At 43.7% G+C, this 16231-nt stretch overlaps 1 protein-coding gene across 4 annotated transcripts in view; it reads left to right on the top strand.

Annotated features, from left to right (window-relative positions):
- The window catches only part of PXK (PX domain containing serine/threonine kinase like), a 93876-nt gene that overhangs the window by 45944 nt on the left and 31701 nt on the right, over window positions 1-16231 (top strand). For all 4 annotated transcript variants that reach the window (XM_074198872.1, XM_074198870.1, XM_074198871.1 and 1 more), the window contains exons 4-8: window positions 1006-1192; window positions 11667-11744; window positions 13186-13259; window positions 14104-14178; window positions 16032-16136. In XM_074198872.1, the coding sequence (XP_074054973.1) occupies window positions 1006-1192; window positions 11667-11744; window positions 13186-13259; window positions 14104-14178; window positions 16032-16136 (519 nt within the window). The remainder of the gene's footprint in view (window positions 1-1005; window positions 1193-11666; window positions 11745-13185; window positions 13260-14103; window positions 14179-16031; window positions 16137-16231) is intronic.

Below are 16231 nucleotides of genomic sequence, written 5' to 3'. Positions count from 1 at the left end.
ATAAAAATGCTTTAAAGCTATGTTCATATAGTTCCTGTTTTGGCAGATATACATTCAGGTATTTTATCATGTCTAGTTATTTTAAGTGGTCTAAAACAAAATTGAATAATATTGCTGACACATAGTATATAAAGTTTCTTCATTTTTCAATTTTGATTAAATCCATTTTAACTTTAATTTTGTCTGATGTCATTATTACTATCCCTGTTTTTTTTACATACTTAATTCTACTCTGGCTTTTATTTTAACTTTGTGTGTATCTTTCATTTTTATAGTGTTTCCTAAAAGCAATATATTGCTAAATTCCTATTTTTAATTTACTATCCTTTTCCATTTTGTTGATAAATTCATCCCATTCACATTCTAAGTACAACTTCACTCTGCCCCTGGAGATCCATCATTGTTGGGGTTTTCTTTTTCCCTCAGGAGGACAACTACTTTTCCCTGTGTTTATTTCTTCTTTGCCCTGTGTACTAATTCTAGTATTATTTAAAATATTATTCTGAGGTGATGTTCTGTCTTTTTTTGGGAGAGGAAATTTAAAGAGCTGAAAGTATTCTAACCTACTCTGTTCTCTTTTCAGAATCCTCTCCAGATAGCTCTACTTTAAAAAAAATACTATTCCTGGGGAATATTCCCAATAATAGGTCTAAGGATTTGATTATTATTAATAATAATAATAATGATAAGCATTTAATAGTACTTCAAAGACTTATAGAGTATTTTACATTGTTATTTTAGTTAGAAATACAAGTTGTGTAACCTCCACAATCCTAATTTTAAACTTGAAAATTTCCAGAAATAGAACTTAGTGTATTGCAGAGACACCCATAGATTCACCCAAGACCAGTCATTTCCCCTCCCTGGGCCTCAGTTTCCCATCTGTGAAATAAAGGGGCTGGCAGTGCAATGCACCAGATTGATAAAGCGCCAAATTTGTTATGGGACCCTGTTAGTGGGGAAGGTTGGGGATATAATATTTTTATTTTTGTTTTTGTTTTCAAGATTTCAGGTCTAAGCCTACCTCTTCCTCCCAAAAAATTGATTGGCAACATGGATCGGGAATTCATAGCTGAAAGACAGAAAGGCCTTCAGAACTATCTCAATGTAATCACCACAAATCATATACTATCCAACTGTGAACTGGTTAAGAAATTTTTAGACCCCAACAACTATTCTGCAAATTATACCGGTAAGTGAAGCCAATCATAACCTTGAAGTGACAGTAATAAAGGAGAGGGAAGGAAATGAGTGAAAAAGAACCTGAGACTTTAAAATTATTCAATGTTTGTTTCATTGAAGTATCCTTGATTTTCAGATAGTGGTGAAGTGAACCCTTAGGGGAGTAGCCTTTATTTCCTTTCAATTCTGCACTACAGATACCTAAAGGGAAAATTGATTTCTGTAAATGCTCCTGCTTCCCATGCCTTGACTTTTATCTGTTTTAGACTCTGTAGCATCAGATCTTATTCTGATCCACTGATTTAATATTGGATGTGTCTGTGCCTTCCTTTGATACAGATCAGAATGCCCTTCCATGCCTTAGAGTGGATGGCTTCATGGGGTGATGGGGCCCCCAGAATTCATCGTTCTCATGACAAATCCTTCAAGATATCAGGGTCACTTCTATATCATGTTAAGCATTTCAGTGGGACCTGGAGGGGAAGATCAAGCCTCAAATGATACAGTCACATTTGTCACCTGTATTATATCTCTTGTTATATACAATAGCAGAGCTGTGAATAATGGCAACTAATTTTAAAAAATTTACATTTAGCTTTGCCATGGCATTTTGAAGACTTACACTTAATATGGGTATTGCTAAGGAGCTATTTAAAAGGGATTAGGAAGCTATCTAATTTCCCGTGCTCATCTCCTCACTGAAATTGGTCCATTCCAAACACCTGCCTAGGGGGAGCAGCTTTTTTTCATTTCTTCCCTGGAGCAGAGGCCCTGGTTAAACATTTGAGCTTGAAAGGACTTCTGATGGCTACAAAGGGATAATGCAGAGGAGCAACATAATGGCACCAGATGTCAACAAGCAAGTTATCAAAATTTCATGAATGTTGTACCCTTGGAGTGATCACCATGATAAAATCCCAGAAAGCATTGCAGATGACCCGATAAATAATGCTTAGCTGGGGCTTCTTTGCTTAAAAAACAAAGACCAAGGATAGGGAGCCTCAGCAAAGCTCAAGAAAGTCTAATGGGGTTTTATTAAACCAGTCCTGTTGATTCAGCTTACCCAGCCTCCAGCGTGTGTCTCTCTGCCCCATGTTTGTTGGCTGCTACACCCTTTGCTCAGGTGTTTTGGGGCCTCTTTGCTGGGCTATCTCAGTAGAGTTCTGAATTGTTCACCTATCCTCCTCCTCCTAATCTAATCAATCCATTACTGCCTTGCCAACATCATGCTACTCTCCTCACAATCCTTCTGTGGCTCCCAGCTCTTAGTCTGCCATTTAAGACCCTCCTTTCATGGACTCCATCATAGTCCAGCTGGGCTTGGACAACTCTCTAGAGTGACCGTTTCATGTTGGCCCAGGTCTTCTGTCTCCATTAGACTACAGGCTCTGTGAGAGAGTAGGGACTGTGTTCTTTTCTACCTGGTATCTCTGGTCCTTTACCGTGCACATAATGTGCTCCATAAAAATTTATCAGATTGACCTGGAACTAGAAAACAAGATTTACTTGATTTGTTTATCTAACCGCTGTGGTGAATGTTGATGGTTGGGATCTGTGTCCTTAGTTTAATAAGTAGTGGAATTCTTTTACAACAGAGGTTTTGTTCCTATTTCACAGATGGGGACAATGAGGTACAGATGTCATCACTATATTATTGGTGGTCCAGGGAAGAAACTGCAAAGCATTTCTGCATTCTTTTCCTGATTAAGAATCTATCCATCGAGTTGAAGGGTCAAATAAAATAACATTTAGGAAACCTGGGGGAGGGGACACCCAAACCACGTTGGCCATGAGCTGTGAAACCCATGGTATTGGTGGTTTTCTCTTCATAAGCAATGAAGTGACTTAGTGGATGGAGCTCAGGATATGGAGCCTGAGTTCAAACATGACTTCAGGTACAATCCGCTGTGCCCTCAATGGGTCCATGATCCCCTCAGGCCCCATTCAGAGAGGAAACATTCAGCTTTTTCCTTATCTGCTTGGCCTAAGATGAAGAAGTCAGTTCTCCAGGATCCTCAAGGGATCACAGAGAACTGAGACCCCAAGATGGCAGTGACTGACCCTGGAGGGGCCGGTGGGCAGCCACCCTGCAGGAGATGGAGAATGCACTCAAGTTAAGATTGGGAACGGAGAAATGGAACATCCTATACAGTTCTTTTCAGTATCTCTCTCACACACACACTCACACTCACACTCACACTCACAGACATGTCTACCTACTCACTGATACACATACCCACAAAGACACGCACATATTCACATATATGTTCACAAAATACCTGCCATACATGCTCATGTATGGTCCCATAATACTCTTGTGGACACATGTTCATGCATATCCATGTTCACATTCCGTTATTGTCTCCAATCCTCTCCCTCTTCCTCTCCTAAAGAGATGTACCCCTGCCTTGGAATTGGGCACTGTCTTCTGCCTGAGATCCACTGTGGGAGGACACAGAGGGCCTGGGAGTTTGCACTCAGCTCTAGCTCACATAGCAGAGAGAGAAAAGGGAAGTGCCACTTTTGTGGTCATGGGCTGACCATACCATCTGTCGCTCTTCTGAACTGTCATGCTTCATCTGGGTCTGGTTAGGGAATGTGCTCTCCTGCATTAATGCCTCATCATGCCTTGGGAAGCCCTGCCCTCTCTTGACCCCTGAGAAGGGTGCCAGCAGCCTCTCCACCCTCTTGGATGTGATCACACCTCTGCACCAGGTCCTTTCCAGGATCCTCCCACTGTGGTAGGAAAGGTCAAGGACCTAAGAGCTTTTTAAAGTTGGCAGAGCACTGTCTACACATTCTCTGTTTAATGATAAATGCTTTGTAATCATTATCTCATTTGATCCTCACAACAACCTGGGGTGGTATAATTATAACTATTTTATAGGAATAGGAAACTGAGGCAAGAACTATGACCTGTCCAAGCTGCACAGCTGGTACATTTCTGAAGACAGATTAGAACCCAGGTCTTCCTGGTTCCAAGGCCAGCATTCTCTTCTCTACCCCATATTTAACTGTAAACTTCAGTTGGCAGACTTTGGGAAGTAGTGGTGTGGGCAGCACCTTCTGCTCCAGTGAATGCAGCTAGTGTTAAATGAACAAACCAAACCCACCCCAGAAGGTGCCTTGTCCGACAACACCATAGAGACCATTTGGGTCACGTCTGGTTTGGGGGATTTTTAACAGCTGCTCAGCCGGACTCCTAATTCATCTCTTTTTGGAGCTACCATGATTTTTTTTTTGTTACTCATTTTCTTTTTTTTTCTTTCTTTTTTTTTTAGGTTTTTGTAAGGCAAATGGGGTTAAGTGGCTTGCCCAAGACCACACAGCTAGGTAATTATTAAGTGTCTGAGACCGGATTTGAACCCAGGTCCTCCTGACTCCAGGGCCGGTGCTTTATCCATTGCGCCACCTAGCCGCCCCTGTTACTCATTTTCAATACACTTTTACTGATATTGTTTGATCCATCTGCATTTCCCAATATATCCCCTGCAGAGATCCATCTCTTATAACAAAGAAGCACAAACTTTAGCAAAACTAAGCAAGATAAAAAGGAAAAAATCTGACCTTGCTGGCAGCCTTCTATACCCAGAATACCCAGCTCTCAGAGAAGTGAGAAGAGGCACCTTCTTATCCCTTGTCTTTGTGGCCAAGCTTGGTCCTTATAATGTCCTACCATTCCTGTTCTATCATTTAGTTGTTCTCGTCCTCATCGTCACATTGTTGGGGTCTTTGTATGGATGGTTCTTCTGGTTCTGCTCACTTCACTCTGCATCAGCTCATGGAAGTCTTCCCCTGCTTTTCTCATCCTAGAATTTCTGAGAACACAGCAATATTTGGGATGCATTCACCTACCTGCAGTCTTTGTTTCCAGTTCTTTGCTTCTACAAACTAAATATTTTTGTTACCATGGGATCTTTTTTTTTTTCAGACTTAACAGCCTTGGATTATATTTGCTAAGATGTTTTTAGTGTCCACAGAGGCAGGCAGGGGGGAGAGTTGAGGAGGACCAGAGAGTCAAGTGTCTTTCTTATGTACATAAAGTCCTTTAGGATAGACCAGAGGAATTTGGGAAAGGCTAAAGACCCAAGTCTGATGTGCAGATGTGATAACATGCCTGTTTCTGGTGATTAGATAAGAGGTCTGCTTTAAGCCAACCAGTTCCTTTTTGAACACCCCATTCTGCTTTTAAATCACCCTGGTGAGCTTAAGTATTAGCTTTCAAAGACTTTTGCCCACTGGAGACCACATATCTTGGGGAGGTGGAATGCTGGAGCTCAGTAGGAAGACAAAGGATGGAATTTAATGCTTTGCCCTGGATTTCCTGGCTTGGGTCAGTTGTGAAGGCTGCAGAATTTGTTGAGTGGTCTCCAAGTTGGGGAATAGTCTGTCTACTGTGTCTGTCTGGGAGTTAGCAAAGAAAAAAAGTCAGTGTGGTCCCTTGCCTTAAGGGAGGGCAAGAGATCAGTGACATAACTCTTGTCTGGTGACCGTTCCCTCTCTTTCATTGGAGCATCCACAGGAGCTGATCCCCTAGACTTGATATCAAGCTGCTGTCCAATGTGAAAGCTGTTCTAGGACAGAAGTGGAGAGAATGATTTTTCTGACCTTCCCAAATTCCAGTAAAATCATCTGCCTTTTTCCCTCCACTCCTGAGACATATGTTCCCCTCACCCAAGATACTTTGGCTTTGGGGAGGGTGAAAAGTACCTTTTTTTTTTTTTCTGGCTTGATTCTGTGTTCTGACCATCCAGGAAAAATATAAGAATGTTTCTCCTAGTTTCTGTCCTCATCGCCTTTGAATTGTTGGGAAGGAAAGATAACTCTGTATCATCCAAAGAACAGGACTTAACCCAGCCAGGGAAAATGGCAGACCTGGCAAATTTTAGATCAACCCATAAGAGACCAAGCTCACCTGGAGAGCAAAAGTACTGCATCTCAATTATATACATAGGAAATGAGGTTTTTAAAAAATTTCTTGGGCCCTTAAAGTCAAGAAATCCTTTTCCAAGCTCTTCCTTTCCCCCTTATTAGTAGAGAGCCTAAAAGGTTCTGTTTGTAGCCCAGGAGCTAGGGAGATTCCCAGTCACGGGACCGTGCACAGCCACAGTCTGGTCCTTTGGCAGAGGGATCTTTGAATACTCCTCTGAATTGGGATGAATCATTCACACTTAAGTAATTTATTTTAAAATAGCAGATGGTTTAAATTGAATATGAGGATGGAAATACCAGAAACATTTTGCACCAATATTAATTAGTGTAGGTGTAAGGTTTTTGCTGTTTATAGTGAAAGTTTATAAGGTTTCTGACTGGTCTAATGACATTCCAAGTGGTTCCTTGCCATTTATATAGTTTGAATAAATATTCAAGGAATTATAAATAATACATTGTTTTCTTCCCTGAATCTTGTCTTCCCTGTGGTGGCCTTTAGCCAGTCCTCATCACAGTGCTTTATCTGCTCTTAAAGGCTCCTCCAGGCAGGTATCTGGATATGTGGCTGCCAAACTGGGATTAGTCCCCTTCTCCTGGGGGAGTGGCTCCCCCTTGGGGAGCATCATTCAGCTATGTGGAGTCCATCCTACTGCTTTTCTAATTATACCCTGCCATTTTCCCTGGAATTTTGCTGATAACAAAAGAGAAAATTACATAGTGAATTTCGAAGGCTGATAATTTTCCACCCGTAAATCAAATCGTCATTCCAGAACTGGAAAGGGGCTCTGGGGCTGACTCTATCGATGTAGTCTCGTCTTTCATTTTGCAGATATGGAAAGTTAGGCCCCCAAGAGTAGGGGGTGATTCGCCAAGGTCATCCAGCTAGTAATCCTCAGAGGAAGCAGAATTTGAACCCAAGTCACAGCTCTGGAGCCAATGTTCTTTCCATTGGTCCATCCTACCCTGGATTGGTTTTATCCCTTGAAGGATGGAGAAGAGGAATAGTGAATTAAGCATGGTTTATTTCCCCAGAAAAGAAAGATGCAGCAGTTTGATGTTGAAAAACAGTCATTGCCCTTAGAAAGGGGGAAAAGCCCTGCCATATAGAAGCCAGGTGACTTGTTGACAATGACCAGGCCTTTGGAGGACTCCTGTCATCCCCTCCCCCCCTTTTTTCAATCCAGTTGGCTTTCCTAGGCTGCAAGGTTTTTATTTTTATTTTTTATTTTTTTTTGTGAATTTTTTAATTTAATTTTTTTATTCTCATTTTGTACAAATGTTTTTTGTACATTAATAAAATATACTTGTTTACAAGTAAACAAAATACCCCTCCCCCATGAATATAGATAGACTTGCTTGGGTGAAAAAGTAAAGGGGAGAGAAAAAAATTAAAATTAAAAAAAAAATTATAGTAATAGTAGGTATGGCCAGGTGGCGCAATGGATGAAGCACCAGCCCTGGAGCCATGAGCACCCGAGTCCATATCCAGCCTCGTAAACCCAATAATCACCCAGCCATGTGACATGCAAGCCACCCGATCCCCACTGCCCTGCAAAAAACAAAAAGAAGAAAGAAAAAAAAAAGACCCAAAATGAAATAAAATAGTAATAATAGTAGGGGTGGCTGGGTGGCAGACAGAGCATTGGCCCTTGAGCCAGGAGCACCTGGGTCCGAATCCGGCCTCAGACACCCAAAGATCATTCTGCTATGTGGCTCTAGGCAGGCCACCCAGCCCCACTTGCCCTGCACCCTCCCCCAAATAATAATAACAAAAAATGTGCTTCAGTCTTTGTTCCAACACCATCAACTCTGTCGTGAGTGGATCACATTCTTTATGATAAGTCCATCACAAAAGTTACTTCCATATTTTTCCAACGTTGCCATTGCTGATGGCAACTCCCTCCTTTCTTATTTCTCCACTACTGTGTACTATATTTTCTCTCTCCTTTCACTCTGACTCTGCTGTAGGGTCGCTGAGTGGCGCAGCAGACAGGTCCCTGGCCCTGGGGCCAAGAAGCCCTGAGCCCCCATACCACCCCTTAGGCCCAGAATCCACCTGGCCCTATGGTCCTGGGCAGGCCATCCAATCCCAGCCCCTTGCAAGAAGTAAAAAAGAAAATGTGTTATATCTGACCACTGTCCCCCTATGGTCCATCCTCTCCTCCTTTATTCACATCCCCCCCCTTCCCCCTGCTCCCCCCTCCTTCTTACTCCAGATGTCTATACCCCATTGAATATATTTGCTGTTTCCTCTCCTAGCCACCTCTGATGAGAGCAAAGGTTCCCTCATTCCCCCTTGCCTCCCCCCTTCCATATCATTGCAATAGCTCATTGTAATAAAAAAATCTTATTATGTGAAATATATTGGACTATTCCCCCTCTCCTTTTTCTTTCTCCCTTTCCATTTCCCTTTTTTCCTATTGACTCCATTTTTACACCATATTTTATCTTCAAATTCAGCTTTCTCTTGTGCTTCAACTATAAAAGCTTCCTCTACCTGCTCTATTAACTGAGATGGTTCATATGAATATTATCAGTATCATTTTTCTATACATGCAGTTCATCCTCATTAAGTCCCTCATATTTCCCCCCTCTCCTCCAATCTCCATGCTTCACCTGAGTCCTGTATCTGAAGATCATACCTTCTGTTCAGCTCTGGCCATTCCAAAAGGAACCTTTGAAATTCCCCTGGTTCATTGAAAGTCCATCTTTTTCCTTGGAAGAGAAAATTCAGCCTTGCTGGGTAGTTCATTCTTGGCTGCATTCTAAGCTCTTTTGCCTTCCAGTATATTGTATTCCAAACCCTACGAGCTTCCAATGTAGCTGCTGCTAAGTCCTGTGTGATCCTGACTGCAGCTCCACGATATTTGAACTGTGTCCTTCTGGCTGCTTGTAATATTTTCTCTTTGACTTGGGAGTTCTGGAATTTGGCTATAATATTCCTAGGGGTTGGTTTTTTGTGATCTCTTTCTCGGGGGGATCGGTGGATTCTCTCCATTTCTATTTTGCCCTCTGCTTCTAGAATATCAGGGCAATTTTCCTGTAGTAATTCTTTGAAAATGATGTCAAGGCTCTTTTCCTGATCATGACTTTCAGGTATTCCAATAATTTTCAAATTATCTTTCCTAAGTCTGTTTTCCATATCAGTTGTTTTTTCAATGAGATATTTCACATTTTCTTCTAATTTTTCATTTTTTTGGTTTTGAAGTATTGATTCCTGATTTCTGGTAAATTCATCAATCTCCCTGAATTCTATTCTTTATCTGAAGGATTTATTCTCCTCAGAGAGTTTTCTTATCTCTTTCCATCTGGCCAATTTTGCTTTTTAAAGCATTCTTCTCCTCAATAACTTTTTGAACTGTTCTATCCATTTGACCTAAGCTGGTTTTTAGCATGCTATTTTCTTCAGCATTTTTTTGGATTTCCTTGACTAAGCTGCTGACTTCATTTTCATGTTTTTCCTGCATCTCTCTCCTTTCTTTTCCCAGTTTTTCTTCCAACTCCCTCATTTGATTTTCAAAGTCTTTTTTGAGCTCTATCATAGCCTGAGCCCAATTTCTGTTTTTCTTGGAGTCTTTAGATGCAGGAGCTTGTGCTTCCTCATCTTCAGACTGAGTATTTTGGTCCTTCTTGGGCTCATTTGCAAAATATTTCTCAGTAGTCTTCTTTTTGTTTCTCTGCTTGCTCATTTTCCCATCCTGGGCCTGGTTTGGGGTGTTTCTTGAGCTTTTGGGACACTCCCACAAGGGTCTCAGTGTGTGAGGCTCTGTCCTCCCTCCTGGTCTGTGAATGACCATAAGCGCCCTGCTCTGCCACGGGGCTGAGGTGGGGGGGGGCCCTGCTGTTCTGTGGGGGGGCCTAGACTGTGGTCAGGATCTGAATGTAGTCAGAGCCCCAGAGTCCTGTTCCAGAAGCAGAGAACAGAGCTAGGCAGTCTCTCTCTCTTCACTCCCCTCTCTCAGCTCAATGGGCTCATGCCCTGGGGGCTCCTGCTTACCAGCTTCTGTTTCCTGGATCAGGGCTGGGGAAAGATGATGCTGCTGGCTGTGTGCCCTGAGGGCTGGGCTCCACGTGCTCACTCTGGCAGAGGTCCCCTGCTGTTCCCCCACTTTGTGCCCGGTGCTCCCCAGGGTGCAGCTCAGGAGACGCCCCCACTGCTGTGAGCTGAGACCCCCAGCGCCCTGGGGCTGCCTCCGGGAGGCTGAGGTTCTTTCGCTCTGGTGGGCCGCCCCTCTGACCCCGGGGAGCAGAGCCTTTCTGCTCTTTTCCAGGTTACCTTGAGTAGGAGAACTGCCTCACTGGGTCCCTTTATGGGTTCTGTCTCTCGAAAGTTTAGTTAGAGTTCTTAGTTTATGAGTTTTTATCAGAGAGCTCCTAAGACTCGATCCCTTCATGTCGCCATCTTGGCTCCGCCCCCTGCAAGGTTTTTATTTGCTGTGTCCATGTTCAAATCAATATTGGAGTCTGGTTCCTAGTCAGTAGGGAGCCCGCTGACCACAGCCTGTGAGTTGGACTTCTCTGGGTGCAACTGGAGAGGGCATTATTAGAGAGGTGGTTCTGGAACATGTAAGAGAGGAAGTGATGACCTCAAGGAGCCAGCACTGCCTGCCATGCCAGCTGCTAGATCAAGGGCCTTCTCTCCACCACAGATGCCCAAGTCAGCTCCTATAGTCAGGTCCAGTCATGTCACCACCCCTCTTAGAGCCTTCAGTAGCTCACAGCCCAATGTCCAGAGGATCAAACAAACCCAGCGTTCAAGACTTCTCTATAGGGCTGACATTTAGGGCCTCTTGGATACTTCGAGGCCTCTATGATACAGGGCTGGCATTCAGGGACTATCGTAGAGAAGACCAGCATTTAAGGCCCTCCACAGTCTGCCTCTTCACCCCTTTCCTATCCCAATCCTTTTGAACCCCACATGCCCGCTGTTCTCTGAACTCCATGCTCCATCACACCTCTGGGATTCCCTTAAACCATTCCTCCTGTGTTTGCCTAGAATGTGCTGGATCCTCACCTCCTTCAGGGCCCAGTTCAGACCTTCCTCTTCCTCTCACCCTCCACCTCATATGAACCCTCTCCCTCTGTACTTACTGTGCCAGCTTCCTGTATCTTACAGCTCAGGTCAGCTAGTTTGCATTTCATTGCTGAAAGACCTTCAACTGTAGAGTAATAATAACATTTTTTCTATCACTTTTTAAATGGAAAGAGCCTACAGCATGAGAACTTCATTTGTAAGTTGAGTTCCTGTGGCCTGAAACCTGTAATCAGATGAGATGCAGCAGCGTGGAAAGAGTCAGCAGAAGGGTCTGTGTTCTAGCTTGGGCCATTCCTATGTATGGCTAGGGAGACCCTGGCCTCAGTTTCCTTCTTTTCTGGGTAGAAGGAGCAGTAGGGATACGTAGACTCTCCCGCTCGCTGATCGGGCCTCTGGATGGAAAGAGCCACACTCAGGGTTAAGACTTTGTAAGCCTTAAAATGAAATGAATTTATGAAATTAGGTGTTCATGTCACATTACCTGTTTCACTAATGGGCCTTTAAAATATCTTTCCAGAAATTGCCTTGCAGCAGGTTTCGATGTTTTTTCGATCCGAACCAAAGTGGGAAGTGGTGGAACCATTGAAAGATATAGGTGAGAAGATTGTGGGAACAGGCCAGTCAGAGGCTCCCAGTGGGTGATGTTCAGACGCTTTCAGAAGCCTCAGGTCTTGGAGCTTAGTGTTGGCAGCCCCCAGGTTCAACATTTGAGTCTTCTAGAAGGGTGACCCTTCACTTCCGTGAAAGGTCTCAGGTCTCAGGACTGTTCTGACAAAGGGATTTCCCCATGCTAACAAAATGCCAGAACTTCTGGCATCGAAAAAGAATGTTTTAAATGAGCCTGATTCTGGGGGTTGGTTGGTTGTAAAGACTGGCCTTCCAAGCTGTGGAGGCCTCTTTGACTTTTGGCTGCTCTGGCCCCTTGATGAATGGGTAGAAGCCCTGGGTTCCAGCCCTGCCTCTGATACAGATAGACTGTGTGACCCTGAACAAGTCATTTATGTTGTCAGGACCACAGGAGGAAGGGAATACGCATTTATTGTGCATTTACTGTAGGCCAGATGCTGGCCTAGACCCTTTATAAATATTATCTCATTTGATCCTCACAACAACCTTGCAAGGGAGGTGCCATCAATTATCCCTAGGCAGACAGAGGTGAAGTGACTTCACAGGGTCACACAGCGAGTGAATGTCTGAGGTTGGATTTGAACTCGAGACTTCCAGACTCCCGGTGTAGCTCTCAACCTAGCCTCCTGTTGTCTTAGGCAGCCTATGAACTGCAGAACAGGTCCCATCTGGACTAGTTGGAAAGATTTCCTAAACCAATGACATCACTGATCTGACCCCCTAAGTTAAATGAAGAGTCATCCTGGTCTTGGGCAATCCCTGGGGAGACTCCTTCAGCCCTAATGGTTCATGTTTGAAAGATATCCACCTGTTGTCTAAGTCCCATGGAGCAAGCATACATGTATGTTGGGGCAGGAAGCGTGTGGGTGTTAACAATTCCACCTTCTTGGAGCTTCTTGACCTGGATGTGTGTCCAGGACTCCTGGGGCAAGCTGGGAAAAACCTGTTCCCCCCCCCAAAAGTGCTATTAAGGGTACAAGATCCAGAGCATTACAAAGGAAACCAGTTCCATTAACATTAGAATTTATCCAAATACTTTCAAATATCCAAATAATTCTTAAAAATAAGTTCACACATTAGAATTCCAAGCCTCTGCTCTAGAATGGGACTGTCAATCAAGGGGACACTCCCAGAGACTTCCAGGCAAAGTTCTTTCTTTTTTGGGTCCCCTTAATTGGGCCCAGGAATGCTAACAATGTGGAGTAACTGCTTTATTAGGTGGCCTGGTCTTTCTAGCAAACACGGAAGGCCTTATTTTTTTTTAAAGTAATAAATTAATGAGATAATAGAATCAGCCTTCATACCCCCCCCCCAAAAATACTGGAATGTTATTGTTTTGATCATGTCTATGCTTCTTTCTCTTTTTTCCTTTAAATGCCTTGTTGATGGTCCCTCTGCTCTTGTGCCAGGTTGGAGGATCCGGAAGAGGTATTTCTTAATGAAGATTAAGAACCAGCCAAAAGAGCGCCTCGTGTTAAGTTGGGTATGCCAGAGTTTGGTTGGTCATGGCTCTTTTGGGGGCTTCAAGAATAATGGGGTTTTTTGAGGCTCAACAAGAATGCTGTGTTGTCCTTGCAAATGATGCCATCTATTTCTTTGGGTCTTTTCAGCCCCTACAAGTTAGTTTATTTACTAAATTCCAAGTCATTCTTATTTTATTTGCAAAGCAAAACATGTTTTCTATGAAAAGTAAAATTTTGAAAATCTTTAAGAACCCAGGTCTCTGGGCAGACAGAATGGGATCTAGCCAGAAGGGACCTTAGCCGTCATCTCACCCAACTTCCTCCTTTTACCAGTGAGGATACAGAGGCCCCAAGGGTGGAAGTGACCGTATCCAAGATCACACTGTTATGTAAAGGGCTTGAGCCAGGTTTGGAAGCTGGAGCCCTGAGCTCTTCCCACTGGGCCACACTTCTTTCTGTGCTTATTAGCTGTGTGACTTGGGGCAGGTCACTTGTCTCCTCAGGTTGTTGTGTGGATCTCATGAGATAATCCAGGGGGTCCCTATAGTCTTAGTGCCTCAAAGTGCTACATCACTGTTGGGTAGGTGGTGGCCAGAGGAGGAGGAAAAGTACCAGAGGAATTTCTTTGGCCAGCTCCTTGGGGATCTGAAAGAGGGAAGTGGTTTCTCCAGGTGGCTTTTTTCAGAATTGCCACTTTGAGGTTTGGTTCATTAAAAAAAAACTCTCCAAAATTTCACAACCACTGTATTTTTTATCCCCTGGGTTCTAGGAACATATTTGGATACATGTCCTAACAGTGGGACCCTTTCTTCTCTCGTTGCCCCTGGAAGGGCTCACATGTCTCCCTATTCTCTGTCCTTCCAGGCCGACCTTGGTCCTGACAAATACCTGTCAGATAAGGATTTTCAGTGGATAATCAAACTTCTTCCTTCTTGCTCGGTGAGTAACAGTTCCTCTCTGACTCCCTAAACTGGTGATATCAAATTCCCAGCCAAGCCCAGTGGGAATCTCAGAAACCTCCTGCCCTTTTCTTTCAGCTGATCTTGGAGAGCAAGACTGCAGATAGCCTCCAGGTTATTAGAAGAAGAGATCTGGTAGTCTTTCAGTTAATTTAAAAAAAAAAAAAAAGAAAAAGAAAAGAAAAAATCTAGGGAAGATTCAATTATCTAGGCCTCTCTGCCCAAATGCCAACCAGATGGAACCCATTCTAGCTCTAGTTTTATTTTAAACAAACACTGGCAAGCCACTGAGTAACCTGATTACAAAGCCAGACTCCCCTTTCCATGGTATCTGATGGGGACAAGCAGAGGAAGGGGGCCAAAGACCCACTTCTGGGTCCTTGCCAAGGACAGAGGTTCTCTGGGTAGAGAACATTTTGCAGTGATGGAGATGGGCATGAGATCCTGGAGTGAAATTGGTAGGTGATTTTTGGAGACAACCATTAGTAAGCCAGGCTCTTAAGAACCTGTTACCAATTACTCTTCAGTGATTTTTTTTTTTTTAAATAAGCTAGAAACCTACTGATCCATGTTCCCTAGTTAGCCCTCCTGGCCTTCCCAATCTGTGGCTCATATGCTCTAATTTTAAAATGAGGCAGGGAATAAGGTGACCTTTAGAAGTTACTGTCAACTTTTCCATCGCTGTGGCCTGGCTGCTATTTGAATGCAAAAAAGTGGTTTTGATGAGGCAGGAAAACCAAATTTTTAATGATCTTGGTGGGTGAATAAGCAATGTAGAGTGGTGTCTCTCCTTGGATTGGTTATTTCCCAAAGGTTGTCTCAACAGTCAGATTTCTTAAGTAGGTGTGGTACTAAACCCCCAAAACATGACTTTTTCCCCAGTGTAAGAGTTGATTAACGGGGGCTTCCTTCGTCTGTTTTGCTGCCTGACTGGATCACCCCTGTTCTAGGAGGACCAGGAACTCCTTTGGGTCTCTAAGTTACATTAGTTTCTTCTCTTTACTATTGAAAACCCCTCACAGTTTCCACCCAGCCCACTTTCACAGACTTCATACCCCCATACAATCCATATACTCACGTAATCACTAGTCGCCTTACATTCCATCTCCTGTCTCATCTCTGAATGGGTTGACTCCCATGCCCAGAATGCTCTCCCTCCTTTCCCCTTTCTCACTTTAAGGAAGAAGAGACCAGGGCTGCCGGCCCTCCCAGGATTACTTTCTAAATGTGTAGACATAGTTTTCCCCCAGTGGGAGATGAGCTCATGGAGGGCAGCATCATCTGTTGTTGCCTCTGTCTCCCTGGCCAGGAGCCCATTGGACTTGCCCCATCTTGGTGCTTGTTGGACTGGATTGCATTGGGTTGAGTAGACTCCTACATCCTTCACGAATTCTGTGATATAAGGGAAGATAAATCGAGGAGCTGTCTAAAAATAGCATCATTTACAATTAGATGTTTACAGTATCTCCTGGCAGTTTTGACACTGGTTAGCAAACTACTTGACCCTGTCACAATCAGAGGTCCACAGTTCACCAGTTTTGGGGAGAAATCAAATGGAAGAATTTTATTTTTGTTATAAATCATGAAAGGATGAGATTGATTAGTTGATAATGTTCTTCTGTCAGCCAGGTGACGTCAAGGGGACAAAACCCAAACAATTTCCTACCAGTTTGGGACTGGAGCAGGCAGGTGTGTGGTGTGGGAACATCAGCATGGAGCTGGCCTTGAAGGCTTGGCTCAGCTGTCCCTGTCCTTGTGGGAATAGAAGGGAGCAGATTACACTTGTCCTGCTTTGCAGGGGTCTTGGGGTGACTGTGCCCTTTGTCTTCACAGCACCCGCACATCTACCGAGTCACCTTCGCCACAGCCAGCGAATCCTCTGCCTTGGTCATTAGGACGTTTAATGAAAAAGGAACCCTGAAGGACCTCATCTACAAGGTACTTGAACCAGCCTGGATTAAAGTGCTGCTTGTGTGGTGGTGGTGGTACTGGGGCAACCTCTCTGAGACTCAGTCTTCTCAGCTGTAAAATGG

Source organism: Macrotis lagotis, chromosome 8 (assembly GCF_037893015.1).
Source record: "Macrotis lagotis isolate mMagLag1 chromosome 8, bilby.v1.9.chrom.fasta, whole genome shotgun sequence".
Lineage (NCBI taxonomy): Eukaryota > Metazoa > Chordata > Mammalia > Peramelemorphia > Peramelidae > Macrotis > Macrotis lagotis.
This window is presented reverse-complemented; position numbering and strand designations above follow the sequence as displayed.